The 18,363-nt window shown below is 40.2% G+C and overlaps 2 protein-coding genes across 2 annotated transcripts; one reads left to right on the top strand and one right to left on the bottom strand.

Moving 5' to 3' along the window:
• Window positions 1-2,836: 2,836 nt before the first annotated feature.
• foxe1 (forkhead box E1) lies at window positions 2,837-4,694 on the top strand. The gene has a single exon (XM_022770115.1). It carries the CDS (start codon window positions 3,162-3,164, stop codon window positions 4,257-4,259), a length of 1,098 nt encoding a protein of 365 aa, XP_022625836.1. The 5' UTR covers window positions 2,837-3,161; the 3' UTR covers window positions 4,260-4,694.
• Window positions 4,695-6,397: 1,703 nt separating this feature from the next.
• spag5 (sperm associated antigen 5) lies at window positions 6,398-17,196 on the bottom strand. The gene is made up of 22 exons (XM_022770114.1): window positions 15,452-17,196; window positions 15,131-15,323; window positions 14,923-15,039; window positions 14,630-14,722; window positions 14,338-14,472; window positions 13,856-13,975; window positions 13,658-13,750; window positions 12,753-12,887; window positions 12,516-12,609; window positions 12,248-12,395; window positions 12,051-12,101; window positions 11,479-11,653; window positions 10,827-10,960; window positions 10,279-10,447; window positions 9,783-9,930; window positions 8,623-8,869; window positions 7,605-7,737; window positions 7,367-7,447; window positions 7,092-7,241; window positions 6,898-6,972; window positions 6,654-6,734; window positions 6,398-6,532 (listed from the first exon to the last, which is right to left on the bottom strand). The coding sequence occupies exons 1-22, from the start codon at window positions 17,122-17,124 to the stop codon at window positions 6,461-6,463; spliced, it is 4,317 nt and encodes a 1,438-aa protein (XP_022625835.1). The 5' UTR covers window positions 17,125-17,196; the 3' UTR covers window positions 6,398-6,460.
• Window positions 17,197-18,363: the final 1,167 nt, after the last annotated feature.

The raw sequence follows: 18,363 nt of genomic DNA, 5'->3' as shown, positions 1-18,363 counted from the left end.
GAGGTCCACTGCAAACTACATTACATGTCTATCACATCTGTCAGAAACTGAAATGAAGTAACTACACAATCAAACACATTATTAAAGTCATGTGGATAAAACAGCATTAATTTAATGCAATATTCCCTGTGGTTATATTGTGGTATAAAACACAACTTGAATTGACCATTTAAAACTGTTTATGTTGAGAGGTTCAAATTAAAATTTATACCATTCACAATAAATGCAATAAATAAATAATCCATAAACTGCTTCTTGGTTTGCTGAACAACCTAACACTTTACTCTCATTCCTTTGTTGCAGTTTTAACCACATTGGACTCTTTATTGTATTTTTTACTGTGTGTGCAGACTTTCTACTGTCCTCTGTGATTCATTATTTTATTGTATTTTTGTCGTTCTACTTTTCCCTTGCTGCAGAATATCCTTTGTAGGACAATGAAGATCTGAACTGAACTGAAATGGACTATCCAAGAAATTGGGATAAAAAAAATCATCACCTATTTTCATGTTTCGATGTGTTTTAAGTATGTTTCTGTCCTTTTAAATTAGATTCTGAGCAAAATTCAGGTAGGAGAACTAGAAGACACAGCAAATCAGTTTTCAAATGTCAGCCAATTATTTACATTAGGGCTGCAAATGACAATTAATTTATTAATAATCTGTCTATTATTCTTTTGATTAATTGCTTTGTCTGTATATTGCCACAAAAAGGTGACAAATGACAAACACAGATTACTTGTTTTGTTTGACCAATAGTCCAAAACTAAATAGTTTTCAGTTTCCAATATTATAAATCACATTTAAGAAGCTGGAACTATTACATCGTTTGGAGTTTTGTTAAATGACTGTATCAACAACTATCAATCAGCTAATTATATTAGCAATAATTTACATGTATTTACATTTACTCTGTAAATGCTCATAATGAATAATACGACCATCCACTGTGATCCAGTGGCTTGTTTATTTGCCTCTCCCAGTCTCCTCTCACTGACAGGGGTGTCAGGTAGCTTTGCATGCCCACTGCACACTGATCTAACTGCTGCACAGTTCCTCACTTTGCACCATGATGAGACATGCATGCTGGGTTTAACTAAAGACATACAAAAATTTTTTTCCATAAACATGATATATACTAAACTAAACATGAATAACATCTTCATCTGAAGTCTTAGCATCATAACAGATATTGCATCAGTCTTTGTTCAATACTTCAGCAGTAACTTAGATGAATGTCTCTTTCCTCATCTAATAATAATTAAATAGTTCTAAACAATAATAATCAAATAAATAAATCTAACACTTGCCTAAACAACTAATTAACACAGACTGAGGATTTTAGAAATCAAACCTAGATTATACCTGGATAATTTTGAATTAAATAAAATGATTGTGTGAAATTATAATTATCCTACATCACAATTTTCACCTGTCCTCATTTTTCATCCAGTTTTCTCTATTTTTACCAAATTACCTTACCCTTGTTACTTTAGCTAAATTGAATTAATAGCGAACAGGTATGTGTACCCTCATGTTAACCTGAAAAAAAAACTCCTTATCCCGTCACATACCCCACCCTATCATACAACAGGGCAACTCCAAGTCCAACCCAGGAGTGCCACATCCCCAGCCCTCCCCACAGGACTAAACCTTTCATCGGGCTGTTTGTCTGCGCAAACCCACGCTCTCTCACCATGCTCCTGCTCTGACACATGCCCGCAGTGTTAACCCATCCTGGTGTTGAGCGGTGGGAGTGTGCTGCTGTGTTGTCCTCTCTGTTTGTTTAAGAGATTAAGGTAGTGAACCCCAGCCCTGTGGAGTCCCCAGACTTCATACCACCAGAGCTGCACAGAGCGTCAGCATTGTCAGTCACTGGTGCCGGTGAAATTTAGAAGCGTTTAAATCCCAATTAAAAGCAAAGGTTTCACAGATTAGACTATCAAAGAATGGACCTAGTGATTTAAAAATCAAAACTGCATGCAGCAGTTTCTGCACTGCAAAAATAGTCTGATATATGGAAAGAGGAACTTAAATGAGACTGACTTTAAAACATGTCCAGCAAGTATTACCACCAATTCCTTAGAAACATTCATAATCAAAACCAATTTCAACAAACAATTTTTCTTTTAAGAGTTGGTTATTCCTGTCTCTCGGGTTTCGTCCAGGGATGATGATGATGACCTATATTTTGCATGCTGAAATCACAGGAGGGCCTTTGTCTGGAAAATATTTACATCTCTTAACACAGCTGGCTTGTCCAACCACTGGCACAAAACAAACAAGGAAGCAAGGTAGAAAAACAACTCATAGGTTAAGTTACCACTAAAGAGGTCTTTTAGTGTTAAACGTCAAAACAACATGGACCATTTTGGACTTTTTAAAATAAACTGAGGTTGGCTTTAAAGGGGAATTTGAATATGAAGAGGAAACTCTGTTTTAACAGTTCTGGTCTATGAAACTAAAAACGGTCCAGTATAGAATAAATCTGATAGTTCCAAGTTTATACATAAGAAGTAACTAAAGGTGAAAACTTAAATATTCTAAACTAAATTCTGTATTTATTTTTTGATTAACAGTAGTTAACTAAAATCTAATTGAAAAAGTAGATCCTGATTTGGACAGACATTTATTACATAAAAAATGTGCCAAAACACTTGAAATAGAAATTTCCACCACAAAGTATGCAGACTTTGTCAAACATGAACAATAGGCCCTTATAAAGCTGAGGTATGTTGAGAGCATGTGATGCTTGGGGGGGTGTGGCCCCTCAGGTGCTCTGGAGGTAATACTCTTCAGGTAACACTGAGTGACTCATTTTGGCACACACCTTAAACACCACACATGGCACCCTTACACCTTACCTCTTCAACTCAACCTGACAACAAACTGTGGGAATAAGCTGAGTATGCACTGCGTTTAATGAAACGGGATTTCTTGGAAACACTTTTTTACTTCCTCTGCTTTTGATGAACTGTTGGATTTGGACTCAAAGACAGTGAGTTGTGAAAAACAGATGTGATTTTTCTGCAAGGATTGTTTGTTTCCACTGTCCAGGATCAAATTTGTTTCCTCAGGCAGACGGTGGAAGTACCAGTACTGCACAGCATTTGCAGTAACCTCAATTTATCATCTGTTTTCTGGGACATTTTTGAACTGTCCATGACAATGCCAGTGGTCAAAGTGGAGAAAGACTCTCCAGCAGACACTTTGTCTGACTCCAACCCTCCACCACAGACAGAGGAGCAGCCCAGAGGTCGGAGGAGGAAGAGACCTTTGCAGCGGGGGAAACCCCCTTACAGCTACATTGCACTCATTTCTATGGCCATAGCAAACTCCCCTGACCGCAAGCTGACATTGGGAGGCATCTACAAATTCATCACAGAGCGTTTCCCCTTCTACAGAGACAATTCAAAGAAATGGCAGAACTCCATCCGCCATAACTTGACTCTCAATGATTGTTTTATCAAGATCCCTCGAGAACCGGGGCGGCCAGGCAAGGGAAACTACTGGGCTTTAGACCCAAACGCAGAGGACATGTTCGAGAGCGGCAGCTTCCTGAGGCGGAGGAAGAGGTTTAAGCGCTGTGACTTGAGCACCTATGCGACATATGTGCATGAGACACAAGTTTTCTCTCCTGTCCAGATTCCCAGATCTGCTGCATATACCAACTCAGTTTACCCCAACATGACAGTCAGTCCAACCTACGGGCAGCAGCTTCCATCCGCCTACTACCCCTCCTCATCACCTCCTGGGTTCGGACCAGGTCAGACCCGCATGTTCAGCATCAATAACCTCATGGGACACCCGAGTCCAGCCAGCATGCTGGGAGGCCAAGGGCCAGAGGTGATGCAGCAGCCCAGCCGGAGCTTCAGTCCCGAAGGGCTGCCCAACGGATCCAGTCCCTGCAGGATGGGAGCGCCAGCCTTCCCGAGCCAACCATGCGGAGGAGCCGTACCATCCCGCTCCTCTACACATCCTGGGTTCACCTACTCCGGGCCAAGCGGCCACCTTCACCACCATGCACACCAGGGCTCATATGGACAGGGCCACACCCAGGGGTATGCAGCGACAGGACGCCTCCATGCCTCAGCCCACGGACCTGCCGAGTCTGTGGACCATTATGGCCGGCTCTCCCCAGTACAGCTGGGTTCTTTCTCCCAGTATAACAGTGCTGCAGGTCCTATCAGCAACACTGGGGGTTATCTGAGACACCCCACATACCCGGGGAATATGGACAGGTTTGTGTCTGCCATCTGAGCTACTGAGAACATAGATCCCAGCATCTCTTTAACTTCAAACAGAATATCAGAGACTTGAGGCGGCACCAAGTGAGCCAGACATTTCTGCACACAAACATATTGGTTGTTTTTTTTGTTTGTGACATTAAGGACAAAACTAAACAGTCTGATTAAAAACGCCTCCCTCAACACAACTGTGATTTATACCATTAACCCCACAACCCATTTTCAGTTCTGACGGTAATTTACTTTTAGATCACACTTTAAATGTGGGTTTAAATGTCAAGGCCTCTTCACAGCATGTGAGGATGTAAAATTCATCTAATTTCATGTGTGGTTTTTTGAGCTTTTTGTCATGACTTGAATGTGCAAGTTAAATATTTACTGTTGAAATGACAGTCTTTGAAATGTTACTATAAATTATTGTGTTTCATGGTTCATAGGCTTTGCATTAAGTGGCTTGTATGAAGAACATCAGCTTTAGTACATTTGCATGTATTTTGTTGCCAAATGAAAATGCATATTCGTTTCGAAATAAACAATTATATAGAACTTTTGTTCTTCAAGAATAAAAATTTTAAATTATTGATGTATTATTGCTATTACAACGTAAGCAATTGTGCCATAATATTAGACCATACTTTTTATTGTCCCAGGAGAGAAATTTGATTTGTAGCCAGGTGACATTAGTCACATATCAGAATTACATCAGATATATTTGTACATGTTGTAATTAAACTATAAAACTATTATAATATATTACAAAATAACAAGGACCAAGAGATCCAGATATAATGCCACTAGGAACCAAAATTACCCTCCAACATCTGTGTCTTTTGTGTTTACGTTGCTTCCTACACTGTTTCAGCTCAGCTGGTTTGAAGTGTTGTCTGGAGCCACAGTATTAGCAGTCACCGTGACCAGCCTCAGTTATCATGTCCAGACATCTACACAGCACTTAGACACACACAGTTACTCTATCAGATGGATCCACTAATCAAGAAAATGAATGGACTTGTAACTCAATATTTCAGCCTTTAAAAGTAAGTGGTGCGCTAGAACATCCTCCACAAGTCTGCGTATCAGACAAGATGAGACTCGTGTGGAAATACTTCACTATATTGAAGACACTCGATTCAGAACACAAGCTTTGTTGACTGGTATGAATTGATGTTTTTTTTTTTTTGACACAGTATCCTCCTTTGAGAGGGTCCTAGTTCTTCTTGAGTGACGCTGAATCTTAATATCTATGTGGATTAAATAAGAATAACACTGATCATCAAGTGTCAAATTATGGAGGATGATTTAATTATTACAAGCCCTGCACTCAAGACAACAGTGGCATGGGTGATATACGCTTCAAAGATGCGCTACAGTTTCAGTTATGGTCCAATGGCAGGCTCTAATAGGTAATGGGTGCTCTTTTCACATACTGCACTTATTTAATGTTATAAAATTAGTTGAGCAATATCTAAGTAAGAAGCATGGATTTAAATACTCAGATGTAGCCTACAGTGGCATACATCCTTTATGTTGACAGTACACAGCGACAGAAGATTTCCACAGACAGTAACATTGTGCTAAACCTTGAGAAAAGGGGGAAAAAAAAATCAGCTTTTTTTCCCACATCCAATCTGAAACACATTCAACTGGGATCTACATTATTTTACACTGTAGGATTGTCCTAACTTACCGAATGCTTTAGCGTGCCGTAAGGAAAAACATCCATGACGGAAGATATCATTTGTTTTCGTTTTAGGGGTAAGAGAAGACGGCTGAGAAGAGAGAAGAGGGTATAATTCATACTTACCATACTAACCATTTTTCCTTTTCACAAACTATCAGCTAACAGCTATAACCAAGTGCAAGACCAAGATATGAAATTCAAACCCTTAAAAAGATATCACTTTTATAATTATTGCCTGGTGAGGAAAACCTAAGTATGATTGCTAATAATTTGCAAAGATCTACCAAGGTGCGACACACATGTAGTTATTCAACACGGTGTATTCAAATCTAACTGTGTTGATATTAATATTAACATGAATGTAACACAGGAATGTTTGCTCACCTTCTTGGATCAAGTGGAAGGAGCAAAGACAATTCATAAGATTTAAACGAAATATTTTAATCATACTAAATATATGAACACTTAGAGCCGGGACAAGCTAAAATCTAACACGGACATAAATACAATGAACAAAGGTGATAATAAACACATCAGCCAATGTATTCAACAAGCTGTTGGAGTTGTTCACAATTTTTCACAACTTCTGGCAGAGACAGCAGGATCTGTGTGGAGAAAATAAAAAAACATCCATTAGCTCAAATATCCATACCATAGATTTTACACTCTTGACAGGATGCCAGATGTGAAAGAACACAGGAACCAATTTTAAATAGTCTCTCTTACCTCTCTGACTTTATTGATCATGTTGTTTAACATCTGAAGCTCATTCTCACTTTTGAGCTGGTTGCTCTGATGGATCATTTGCTGTGAGAGACGTTAAAACATCATGAACACACTGGATCACGTCCTCACAAGACAGTTCTAGGGTACTGGCATTAAAACAATCAAATGTTGTCCCAATACTCTAAATAAAAAGGTGCTGGTGTGTCAAGTATATAAAATTATACTGTATATAGTCAGCACTTACATGTCTCTTTGCTCTTTCAAGGAGTTTCACTCTGGCTTGCTCCACTTCCTGAAGACTCAACTTCAGTCTCTCCACCTAAGGATCAAAATCAAAGCGGTGTATGTTAGAGAAAAAGAGCATTAAACCTGCAGTGTTTGCTCAGGAATAGGATGTATTGCTGTATTTGGCTCTATAAGCAACAGGATCATATGTACCTCTCTCAATAACTGGATCTTCTCTTCCATGAAATGTGCTGGGTTAGCTGACAGGCCACCAGCTTTTCTCAACTCCTCACGCAGGCAATGACACTCCACCTTCGACTGCTGGAGAGAGCGACGCAGCTCAACCACCTCCTTCCGCAATTCCTGTGAAATATTGACAAAAAAAACACATTACATTTAGTCAAATCTCTCTGCTGTTTTCACACATTAAATGGCCAAATGAATTATTCATAAGTGGCTTTGAAATATATACATGGATTCTGACTTACGTTACTGTCGGCCTTGTGTTTATTTAGAATTTCCTGGGCGTCTTGAATTTCTGCCGACAACTTTGCCACAGTTTTCTCATCCTGTGTAAAAAGAGAGAGAAATTTTTCAAGTGCTTTTCTCAGCTCAACACGAATCATTCCCATCAGTCAGCCCTCTTTTTTTTTTAAGCCATCTTAGACTTTTTTAGGCATCAAATATAGTATAGTTACCACTGTCAAATTGTACTGCGTTTCTTACCTGAGCTTTCTGCTGCAACGCCTGGCTGCCCCTCTCAACCAGGCTGTTCAGGCGGCTAAGTTGATGCTTCAGCTCAAACACTTCATCCTCATGTTTGCTGTTTGCAGCCTGCTGCTCCTCCTGCAGGCCATAGCTGGAACAGAGCAGGAAATAAAGTTGGATTTTACTTTACATTTGCTTGAACAATGCTTTTTTCTAATCATAAAAATAATTGGTCTAGTTGTTCCAATCAATCATCATCTTTATATCTGCTAAGTTTACATTTGGTTTTCTTTACTCTTGAACACCTTTTTGACAGGTGAAACATCAAAATATTCATTAGTTCCAGCTTGTCAATTGTGAGGATTTGTTGTATTTATTGTCTCATGAGATAATAAATACAAAATCTATGGGTTTTGGACAATTTGTTTGATAAAATAAGCAATCAAATGACATCCCCCTGGACTTAAGAAAACATTTCACTTTTTTCTGGAGTTTTATAAACCAAACAATTAATCTAGAAAAGTAATAAATCGCAGAATTGTTGATGAAAATAATTGTTGTTGTAACCCTTCATTAACTGTTCTAGTGTTAAAGAGATTAGTTGAATCAATAAATGAACTGACTATCAAAATAAATGGAAGGTAGTTTTCTGTCATTCATAAAGCAGAGAATGCCAAATATTTGATGTGTCCAGTCTCTCAAATGTGAGTTTTTTGCTTGTCTCAGTTTTATGTCACTGTAAATTGAATATCTTTTGGTTTTGAACAGATTTTCAGAAAAAAACAAAACATTTTGAAGACACGACCTTGGGCTGTGGAAACTAACATTGGGCATTTTTTAGTATTTTCTAAGATTTAATAGACTGCACAGACTTCACTGCACATCCATTTATCTATAATATCATCAACTAATGAAAATATAGTAAAAGTGATTAGCTAAATAAAGAATAACTACTTGAATAAATCATTAAAGAAGTAAATTTATCAAAAATAATCAGATTCCTCTATGAAAAAATTACATATTTTACAGCACTTACATGGTGTTGTGCAGCTCCTCCAGCTGAGCATCTTTGCGCTGTTGCACCAGCTTCAGGGTGCTGGCGAGCTCCATGACGGTGCTGCCCAGGTCAACCAGCAGCTCTGCCACACTGCTCTGATCCTCCTCCTCTGGTTCAAACTCTACTGCATTTAAATTCTTTTTAGGAGTCACGGCTGCAATGCGGGTGAAGGCGCTCATCTCACTGAACAAAGTTTCACACTGTGGCTCAGGCACGTCTGAGGGGACTGAAGAGACAGTGAACTTAGATTTTCAATTGTCACACCGTCATTGGATGACATTCAATCCCTCTCTGAACTGGGCTTGAGGTGTTGCAATTAGATTTTTCCCATGTAGGCGTGCAATTTTCACTTTCGCTCAGTTATAGCCCATTTAACCCAGATGCTAGGTGTGCTAAATTACTCTGACACACGTTAGTTCAAACAAGCAGGCAATTTTAGCAGTATATTTTACCAGACTAGAGGAAAATGACAGCTGGGTTTATTATCCTTGGGGGAAATGTGGTGATTGTAACACCAGATATTGTAGAAACAAAAAAAATAATAAGAGTATTGATGAAAACACAACCACCAGCTTCTTTTGAAGGGAGGAACATTTTGAGTTATTCTCGGGAAATGGACTTTTAACCTTGCTTCACAGGATATCTATACCTCCATTCTATAAAGGGGAGGCGTATTTGACACGGGTTTGCTGAAAACGCAGTTAACCCATGTTTGAGCCATTCAAATGGAACAGCTGTTGTCACTGACACTGTTCAGAGACACCTGTTTGAACTTGCTTGAACCATATTAAGTTAAATTGTAATATCAGCTCTCATCCTCAATAGAAACATATGTTCACGAAAGCAGTGCAAGTGTCTGATCTAAGTACGACCCAGGTCAGAGATCATGAAGCAAGGCTGGGTGATGCACCATGACCCATTCAGACTGACCACCATGCGTCTAACCAGCATGTCAGTCTCAAAGCTGCTAGTTGTGTTCAAGATTCAAGTTCAAGTTTAAAAATAAGAAATGCTAAGTAACTGGCTGCTATAATGAGCAAATACAATCTGTTACTATTTTAATTTGTGTTTTTTTCTTGACCGCCTCAGAGCAAAAAAGAACATAAAACATAAAACATATGCGGGGTGGGCTGCAGTACCTGGTCCAGGAGGTGTCTCCGTTTTTACGTCTTCCTCCTTCTCAACAGTTAATGCAACCATGATGCTGTCAACAAACGAGCTGGAGGGGTGCCGACGCTCCAAGCTGTGGACTGGTTCAGACTCTTTATCCTTCCATGGATCTGCTTTCTAAAGAGTAGAAATAGAGGCCTGTGTAAATACCTGCTACTAAATGTTTTTTTGTTTTTTTTTTAAAGTTTTGTAAACCAAGTAGTTTCAGAATGAAAACGCAGGTTCAGATGTCACGATGCCTCTGGGAGAATCAAAAGCAACATGTCTGTTTCATTAAATATGGAATAGAGAATAGTGGACACCATTTAATTTTGTCAGTTTCAGATTATTTCAAAGAAAATTGTGATTCTTCTTTTTCTAGTGGGGAGGTAACAATAATTTTGACCCTGCCAGTACATGGGCGCATATGAAAGTGAGACAACGGTGGTGACATCTAGCTGCTGTTCTGCAGTTCCCAACTGTTACCTGGTCGTTGAGAGCTGCATGAAGCTCGTTGGTCAGCCCTCGCAGTGTGTGATGCAGCAGAGTGATCTCAGTGACTGCCTGAGCCAGCTTCTCTCCAAGCTCCAGCTGGGTTGCACTGGCTCTGGACCTTGTAGTTTCCAGCTGCTCCTGTAAACTTCTGTTCTCAAGCCTGCATCACACATACACAGATAAGTTATCGCTAAGCATATAGACAAAATGTTAAACATTGTTAGACAAAGATTAGAACAATTTGTAGTAAGATTAACACAGTTCAACATATTAACTATATTACATACTGTTGTTGATCAAAACAAAAAAGTTTTTAACAAAACCAAAAACAGTGGATGACAACAAAATGCTAAAGTATTTAAGTAAGATAGCAGTGGTGTCCACCTGACAGATGGGACGCGCCACATCTAATCAAGATTTCTCACTAGCATATGGCTATAGGAGCAGCGCATTGATCGAAGTAATTACAGATTTAGCTTCATTAGTAGAATGCAAAAAAAGATAAGCTCATTAAATGTATGATGTCAACTTAAACTTACTGAAGTTGACCAAGTTCTCCTTTTAGGTCCTCACACTGGATGTTCCTCTCCCGGAGCCCCTGCAGGTTGGCCCTCAGCATACGCTCACTTTCAGCCACCTGCTCCCTTGCCAACTCATTCTCCATCTGTAAGAACTGACACACACAGAGACACAAACAGAAAATTAAACCAGAAACCCACGATGAAACAGAAATCACATATTATTCCTATGCTGACAACACCTGACTGTAAAATAAAATAATTGCCAATCAAGACAGCGAAGGGGATTAAAAATTATTTTTTAATTACTTGCAAAAAAAAAACTACTATTCAACTGTGTGGGAACAGATGATCAGATCTTGGATTTATGATTGCTTATACGATTACAGTACTTTTATGAGTAATAATCAAGCATTATGTAAAAATGTACATGCTATCTACGCTGAATAACTACGGCCGAATCAAAGGATTTTATTGGTCATCCAATACAAACATTTGGCTTTGCTGACAATCCTATTGATTGTGGCAATCCTGTCAGTCAACAGAAGCAACAACATGCATGAAAAACAATATAAAGAAAAAGTGAGAGGGTCTAGATCAGAGAAACTTTCCAAGCCAAGAATCCAGAAAGAACCGCAGGTGTAACATATATATATTCATTGTACAAGCTAACCTCGTTCATTTCCCGCACGCCACTGAGTTGTGTGCAAACATCCTGGAGCTGCTGGAGCTGCATTTTCTGAGACTGTGAGAGGGTCTGAAGCTGACTGAGTTGTTCCTCACTTTCAGCCAGAGTCTGACTCAACTCACACACATGCTGCTCCGACTGGCCCAGCGACATCTCCAACCTGCACACAGGCACGGACAAAACACAAACGGTGGCATTAGCGGCAGTATTTTCTATATAATTTGTTGATGTGTGGCAGGGAGGTCGCTTATTGCTCACAATCTATCAGAATTCAAGAAGTTTAAACTCCCTTTCTTCATCACTGCATATGGACAACTGTGATGGCATCTTGTCAGCAACTTCCTTTCCTAATCAAACGAGTGTATGAAAACAGAAAATGTGGATACCCAAATGCCTATCCACTCATTTAGAAATAAATGTAAAGTAGCAAAGGATATAAAGAAGTATGGGAGAAAGTTTTAACAAAGAAAAACTTTTCTTCAAACCATTAATCCATTTCAAGTTATTTGTTGTTGTTTGTTGTTTCATTCCTACTGAAAAGCATTGTTGCCACTTACTCATTTGCTCTGTCCTTGGCTTGCTGGATGTCCTTCCATGACTGCTGCAATCTAAAAATAACAACTTGTTTTAGCCCCTGCATGCTGTATATCAGTGAGGGTATTTTTGCTTCTTCAATTTTCCCCTCGATAAGAATGTTGAACTCGCATTTTCTTTATTTTTTACAATAAAATTTGTGATGTTGCAGGGATCATACTTTGTAGTCTCAGAAGCGAGGGCCTGCTCCAAGAAGGTGTAGGAGGCCAACGTTGAGGAAACTGTAGCAGACAACTCTGTCACCTTCCTCTCCAGCTGACCCCTCTCTTCCTCTCTTTCTGTTAGCTTCTGACGCAGCACACCCATCTCTGAAATTTCATGAAAAGAAATTTTATAGCCTGATAACTATTACGACTTTTTTGACAACGGTTTGAAAAAAGAAAAAAGAAAAGAAATGACCAAAGCAACTTATTCACTTGAGTTTTTACCTGAGGTCAGAATTGTCACCTGCAGATTTAAATCACCAATGTGCTCTCTGGCAGTTTGGAGATTCAAATTAGCTTCGTTCAATTCTTCTTCAATCTGTTAAATACAGTTTCATTTAAATTAAAACAACAACAACAAAAAAAAAAACATCTCTATGATTTGCAATCATCACTCTCATAAAACAAGCCGTCCAGCAGTGCAGAGCAATAAACATCCCAATTAAATGATTAAAGTCTGACCTGCTCTCTCTCTTCAACAGCTTGGTCTCTTGCAGAAATATGCTCGTCTCTGTCTCTCAAAGCATCTGCTGCCTTCTCATTCAGCTTCAGAAGCATGGGAACAGTTTTCTGCAGAAGACCTCTGACTGTGCTGAGCTGTAGAAAGATGACCAAGCAAAACCGTCAACACCATGAGTATCATTTTATATTTGAAATAAAGTTGTCAATGCTATGTCCATTCCAAGCAAAATAATATGAATAATATGAATATACTGTTGTTAAGTTGTGAGAAATTGTCACAGATATCAAAATACAATTTAGAGAAAATGGTTTAAAACAAAGCACAGTTGATGTTGTTGTTAGTACTCTGTCATATAAGATCTCAGTCCTTCCTCCTCAACTTCTGTAGAATCAGATTCTGATTTCTGGGTAGAGCTGGAGATATATAACGTATATATATATTAAAAAAACAGACTCCGATCAGAGCTCTGGCTACGAGATGTGAGGCCATGCAAATCGACTGAACATGTTGTGGATTCTACTTTACTCTGTCTGTTCCTGCCGGGGAGCTAATGCTAGCTAGCAGCTGTCTGCAGATATCAGGCTGAGGTCTTGTCAACGTTAACGGTGCAGATGAAACCTTATTGAAGCATCTGTCACTGACAGTCTATGCCTAACTCTATGGGATAGCATTTATTTTAAAATAAGTACTTTGTCCACAGTTTCATAACTGAAATATGTTTACAATTTAGCTGATTATGTGCAATATAAAAAGTTTTTATAGTGATGCTCGCTTGTTGATGTAGAGGAAATTTAAGGTCCCTGGATAAATTCTGAGAAGCGCTTTACACAACATTAGTATTTAACTGATGTGACTTAATTGTCAAGAATCAAAATCAAATGGAATCGGCATAAACTGCACATACTTCTTTCATCAAACTGGACTGCTCCTCCATGGTTTGGAACAAAAGATCAGAAGCAGAGTCCAGCGTTTCAGTGTAGGCCTGGTTTAATGCAACCTGCATTAGTAGAGAAAAAAAAGAAATTAAGACACATTCTGAAGGATGTTATGCTGATGTTTTGCAGTATTGGTATGTTATTACAATACTGATTTTTGTTCTTGCCTGTTCTGGGTAGGCCTGGTTTACAGCTGCCAGAAGTTCTTGCTGAGACCCCACACTCTTCTCTAGCTCTGACATTTCTGTGGCACAGTGTGTTCTCAGCTGATCCATCGCACTGAAGGCCTGGAACCAGACAATCAGACACACACTTTATGGAAAGAAGAATGCCAGAAAAATTAACTTTGGAGGGCAGTTTGAATATTCTCCATAATGCTTGTATTTAGGTCAACCAGGGCAGGAAAACTACCGCTCCACAAGCTACACAAAACATGAATTATTAAGAGGACTGTGATGTTTCTTTCATCTTATCTTTCCACCCAACAAAAGCATGAAAAAGTGCAGCCCTGCTGTTTGGAAATAACCACAAAATGATGTTGTGTTGCACCCTGCAGCAGAGACACTTGAAAACGGACATAAAGAAACAAACAAACAAACAATAGATCTACCAAGGCCACATGACAATTAAAAGATTAGTCACTGTTTACCGCCTGCTTAGCTGTGAAAGCCTCCTCCATCTGTGTCCTCATGTCATCTCTTTGGTGAAGAGCATCTTTGACTTTCTGCATCATTTGCGTTTGTGTCTCCTTTGTTTTCTCAAACAGAGATTTCATCTGACCATACTAAACAGTACAGAGGGAATAAATCAGCTAAATTCAAGCACATAAACATGAACCATTATCGAAGTGTACAGAGTTAACATATGCAATAATGTAATCGCTGGAAATACTTATATGGTTGATATCATGTAAGAATGACATGCGAGACACATTTACATACATGTGAAACAAGACTTTGATGGTCCTCTCTGACAATGTCTTCTATTTCTTTCATGTTGGAGAGAGCAGCATCCGTGTCACTACTTAGAGAAGTCTGTTGGGACAAATACACACACACTACACTGTTATTAAACAAAATCAGGTGTGTTTTCACATATAAATAAAGTAAGTCATAAAAAACATAATTTTGTACAATTTATATACAGGTGTAAGAAGACAGTGACATGAAAGAGCATTGTACCTGTAAAATTTATACAACTTAGGGCATGTGTTCTATTAATGTTTGTGTCTCACCATGGTGACCCTCATATCCTGCATACTCTGTATGAGGTTCTGTAGAGAATTTCTGTCCAGCTCCAACTCATTAATCCTGCTCAGAGCCTCCATATAAAGGTCCCGGTGCATTGTTGTCTATTTGAAATACAGATACAGAATTCAATATACAAAAGTACCAACTCTAAATCTCTCCCACTGTCAGCGTCTTGTCTGAATGTGTCCTTACCTGACTGAGTTCAGTGTGGTCTGTCTGCACTAATTTCTCCCTGAGCTCTGAAGGTGCAGGGCCTGCAGAAGGACATCCATGTGCTCTGGCTGCAGCCAATTGCTGCACCAGGGCCTCCACCATGATCATGCTAGACCGTAACCTCTGCTCCAGCTCTTGTCTGGGGAGGCACTCTAGGCTACCTGGAGGTACACTGAAGTCACATGAATAGAAAGAAAGAGTGAAGAGGCAGACAGAGAAACACAAGATAGCAGAATTGGCAATGCCATAATGATTGGCAACATTAGTTTGTTTAACAATAAATTCATCGCTAACACTTACTTCCACAGGAGGGGGTCAGTAAGAGTGCAGGAATCAACAACAGAGAAATCCCTTTTTCTCTCAAACTGGCCAGATGTATTGAGGCTGCGGTCTACCAGTTTCACAGCAGCAGTGCCCACACAAACACTGTGGGTTTCTGCAGGACTAGCTCTTGCTGACTGGACTGTGACGACAGCAGGAGGTGGAGCAGAAGCAGAGACAGCAGCAGGACCCATCTTTCCAGATGCCAAGATGAGGAACTCTGCCATCTGCCGGAGCTGCTGCTGAAGGGGACCATCTGGAATCAACGGGAAATCCAGAACTGGCTTCTCCATCTCAGACTGGGGCACTGCACGGGGCTTCACACCCACACCCTCATCCAGCTCAGTGACTGGGCCTGACTGGAGCTTGTAACCCAGTGCTGTAGAGTTGAACAGAGGACGTGGCATGGGGCTCTCCAAGTGCTCTGCCCATAACCCAGCGGGGTCAGCATCAACAGGAGCCACCAAGCTCTTTTCACCCTCGAGAGCAAAGTCGTCAGCTACAAAATGGTCAAACGCGGGATCATTATGAGCCTTTAATACAGAGAGAGAAGCTCTCCGGGCAACAGGACTGAGGATTCCAAACTGCAAAGCTGATGCTACCGAGGGACACTGTGACAGCACTTTCAAAACATTAGAGAGGTTCTCTGCAGAGTTACAAAAAACAGGTCCATTTCCTGATGAGCCGAGGGCACTGTCTTTTGCCTCACTGGATTCAGGCAGTCCACTGTTTGACCGTATTTGAGAGACATGTTCCAGAAGCTCTTGCACTTCCACAGGGGTGGGACTCTCTGCTGAAGCCACAAGTTTGCTGCGGTAAGAAGACTCTGCTTTGTTAAGCATTGAAGGCAACGCACTGTCCTCAGGGTGTATTGAGTGCTTTGATATTTCTTGCACTTGACAGTTAATGGATTCATTATCCGAAGCTTTTAACAATGTGTTAGTCAGCAAAGATGTGGTGAAAGCTGGTGGGTGAGTATCTAAAACAACTTCATAATTTTCCACACAGCAGGGAGGTTGTTCCTTGTCATCTCGGATTTGATCCTGTGTAACAGAAGTTGGTACAGTGTCATCCACGGGCTGGCAGATCACAGCCTGGTCATCAGGCAGATGGAAAGTCTTCTCAGACAATTGGGTGCCATTTGATTCTTCAACCTCACCTCCAGCACTGATTAAAGAGCCAAATGCAACAGCCTCTTGTGTGCCAGTCTGGCTATCAAGTACCACCAAGCTAATCTGTTTAATCTCACCCATAGCATCAGCGCTGAATGGCACTGGTTCCTGGGAAGTGGAAAGGTTGCCACTTGAAGTTGATGAATAATTTTCACTATTACAGTATGGGTGATCTAAATGATCATTACCGTTTTGCGCATCATGGTCACCAGCTGAAAGACTCTGATTTATGCTACAACTGTATGACTCACTGCTGGTCACAGTGTAGTCGGCTGGTAGAGGAACAGTCTCATTTATAAGTTTGGTGCCATCTGAAATTTCTATCTCACCCCCAGTGCAGTTAAATGATTTGAAGGTTACATCACTCAGTCCATTAGCAGGTTTTTCAAAACCATCTGGGATCTCAGAGAAGGTGGCGTTGACAGGAACACCATTTGCACTGCCACAGTAGGGATGTTCAGCATGTTCTGCTTGACACATTTGACCGTAGACAGAGAAATTAGTTGAATTTACACTGTTGTCTTGTAAAGATTCACCAAGCTGTGCCTGGGGCAGAGGAATGGTCTCATCATGTTGTCTGGTGACATCTGCAACTTCTACCTCACCTCCATCACAGACAACAGATTTCCAGGTGACATCTTTCTCTCCACAGCAATCTCTCTGAAGCACTCCTGAATCTTCTGTGGCAGCTTTATCATCCAGGCTGCCAGAGGCAAGTGTAGTGCTGGGAATTTCACAGAGGCATGCTGCATCAATGTCGACCGAAGAAGCATCTATCATCTCGGGACTGTAATAGGGATGTTCTATGTGGTCAACGCATGACTGATCTATCATACTGTCAGATATAACTGTATCTTCAGTTTCAGTGTTACATGTAGCCTGATCACTTGGCAAAATAATGCTCTTATCTTCACACGCTGAAGAGCCTGAAATCTCAACCTCACCACCAGGACAGATGAAGGATTTGAATGTTACATCTCCAAGTCCACAAGCGGTCTCAGCAGTTGTCATATCATTCATGGGAGCACTGGTTTGTATCACTTTGATGGTTGGAGGACAGTGCACGTGGGACTCTGGGTCACAGAGAGGAGTATCACCCTGTTCATTAGAAAGGAAAGAAATAAGAAAAAGTCACCAAGGGAATGAAAACAATGTCACCATTTCGATGTACTGGTATAAACCCACCTTTGTCATTTTCACGGCACCAGCACTTGATTTCAGCCTAGATGAGGGAGTTGACAGGTGCAGCATTTCATTCTCCAAACTTCGCAGAGGGGTACGCTCTCCATATTTGCTGGAAGGCTAACATCATCAAAAGTTGAAATGAGATATTATTAGCTTGCTTATTCAGAATTTAAGACTGTACACTGTAGATGACAGAGTGCAAATGTCTTACCAAGCCTTCCCCAGTGGAACTTGACTTCCTGGACGACATTACTCTGTATCTGTACAACTGCATAAAAGATAATTTTCTATTAAATGTTTTCAACTGTTGATTAAACTGACTGATGGCAAACTGTTTTGACTCCAACGTTAAGCCAGTTTCTAGACAGAAATGTCAACATTAACAAGCTAGCTAAGATGCTACTGACTTTAATTTACGTATCAAGTGCAGGCAGTCGCCCAGAAGCAAGATTTTTAGCGCATTCATAAGCGCTAATAAGTAAAAAAAAAACCTAACTTGGATGTCGAGAGTAACACGAAATTATCACACAATGC

This window comes from Seriola dumerili, unplaced genomic scaffold (genome assembly GCF_002260705.1).
Source record: "Seriola dumerili isolate Sdu_G_001 unplaced genomic scaffold, Sdu_1.0 BDQW01012242.1, whole genome shotgun sequence".
Taxonomy (NCBI): domain Eukaryota; kingdom Metazoa; phylum Chordata; class Actinopteri; order Carangiformes; family Carangidae; genus Seriola; species Seriola dumerili.
This window is presented reverse-complemented; position numbering and strand designations above follow the sequence as displayed.

Coding starts and splice junctions, on each gene's coding strand:
- foxe1 (XM_022770115.1), top strand. CDS start 3,162: ATGACAATGCCAGTGGTCAAAGTGGAGAAAGACTCTCCAGCAGACACT.
- spag5 (XM_022770114.1), bottom strand. CDS start 17,124: ATGTGTCAAGCAGAACATGCTGAACATCCCTACTGTGGCAGTGCAAAT. Junction 12,396..12,515: donor GGTGACAATTCTGACCTCAG/GTAAAAACTCAA, acceptor ATGAAATTTCAG/AGATGGGTGTGCTGCGTCAG. Junction 6,533..6,653: donor TGATCAATAAAGTCAGAGAG/GTAAGAGAGACT, acceptor TTCTCCACACAG/ATCCTGCTGTCTCTGCCAGA.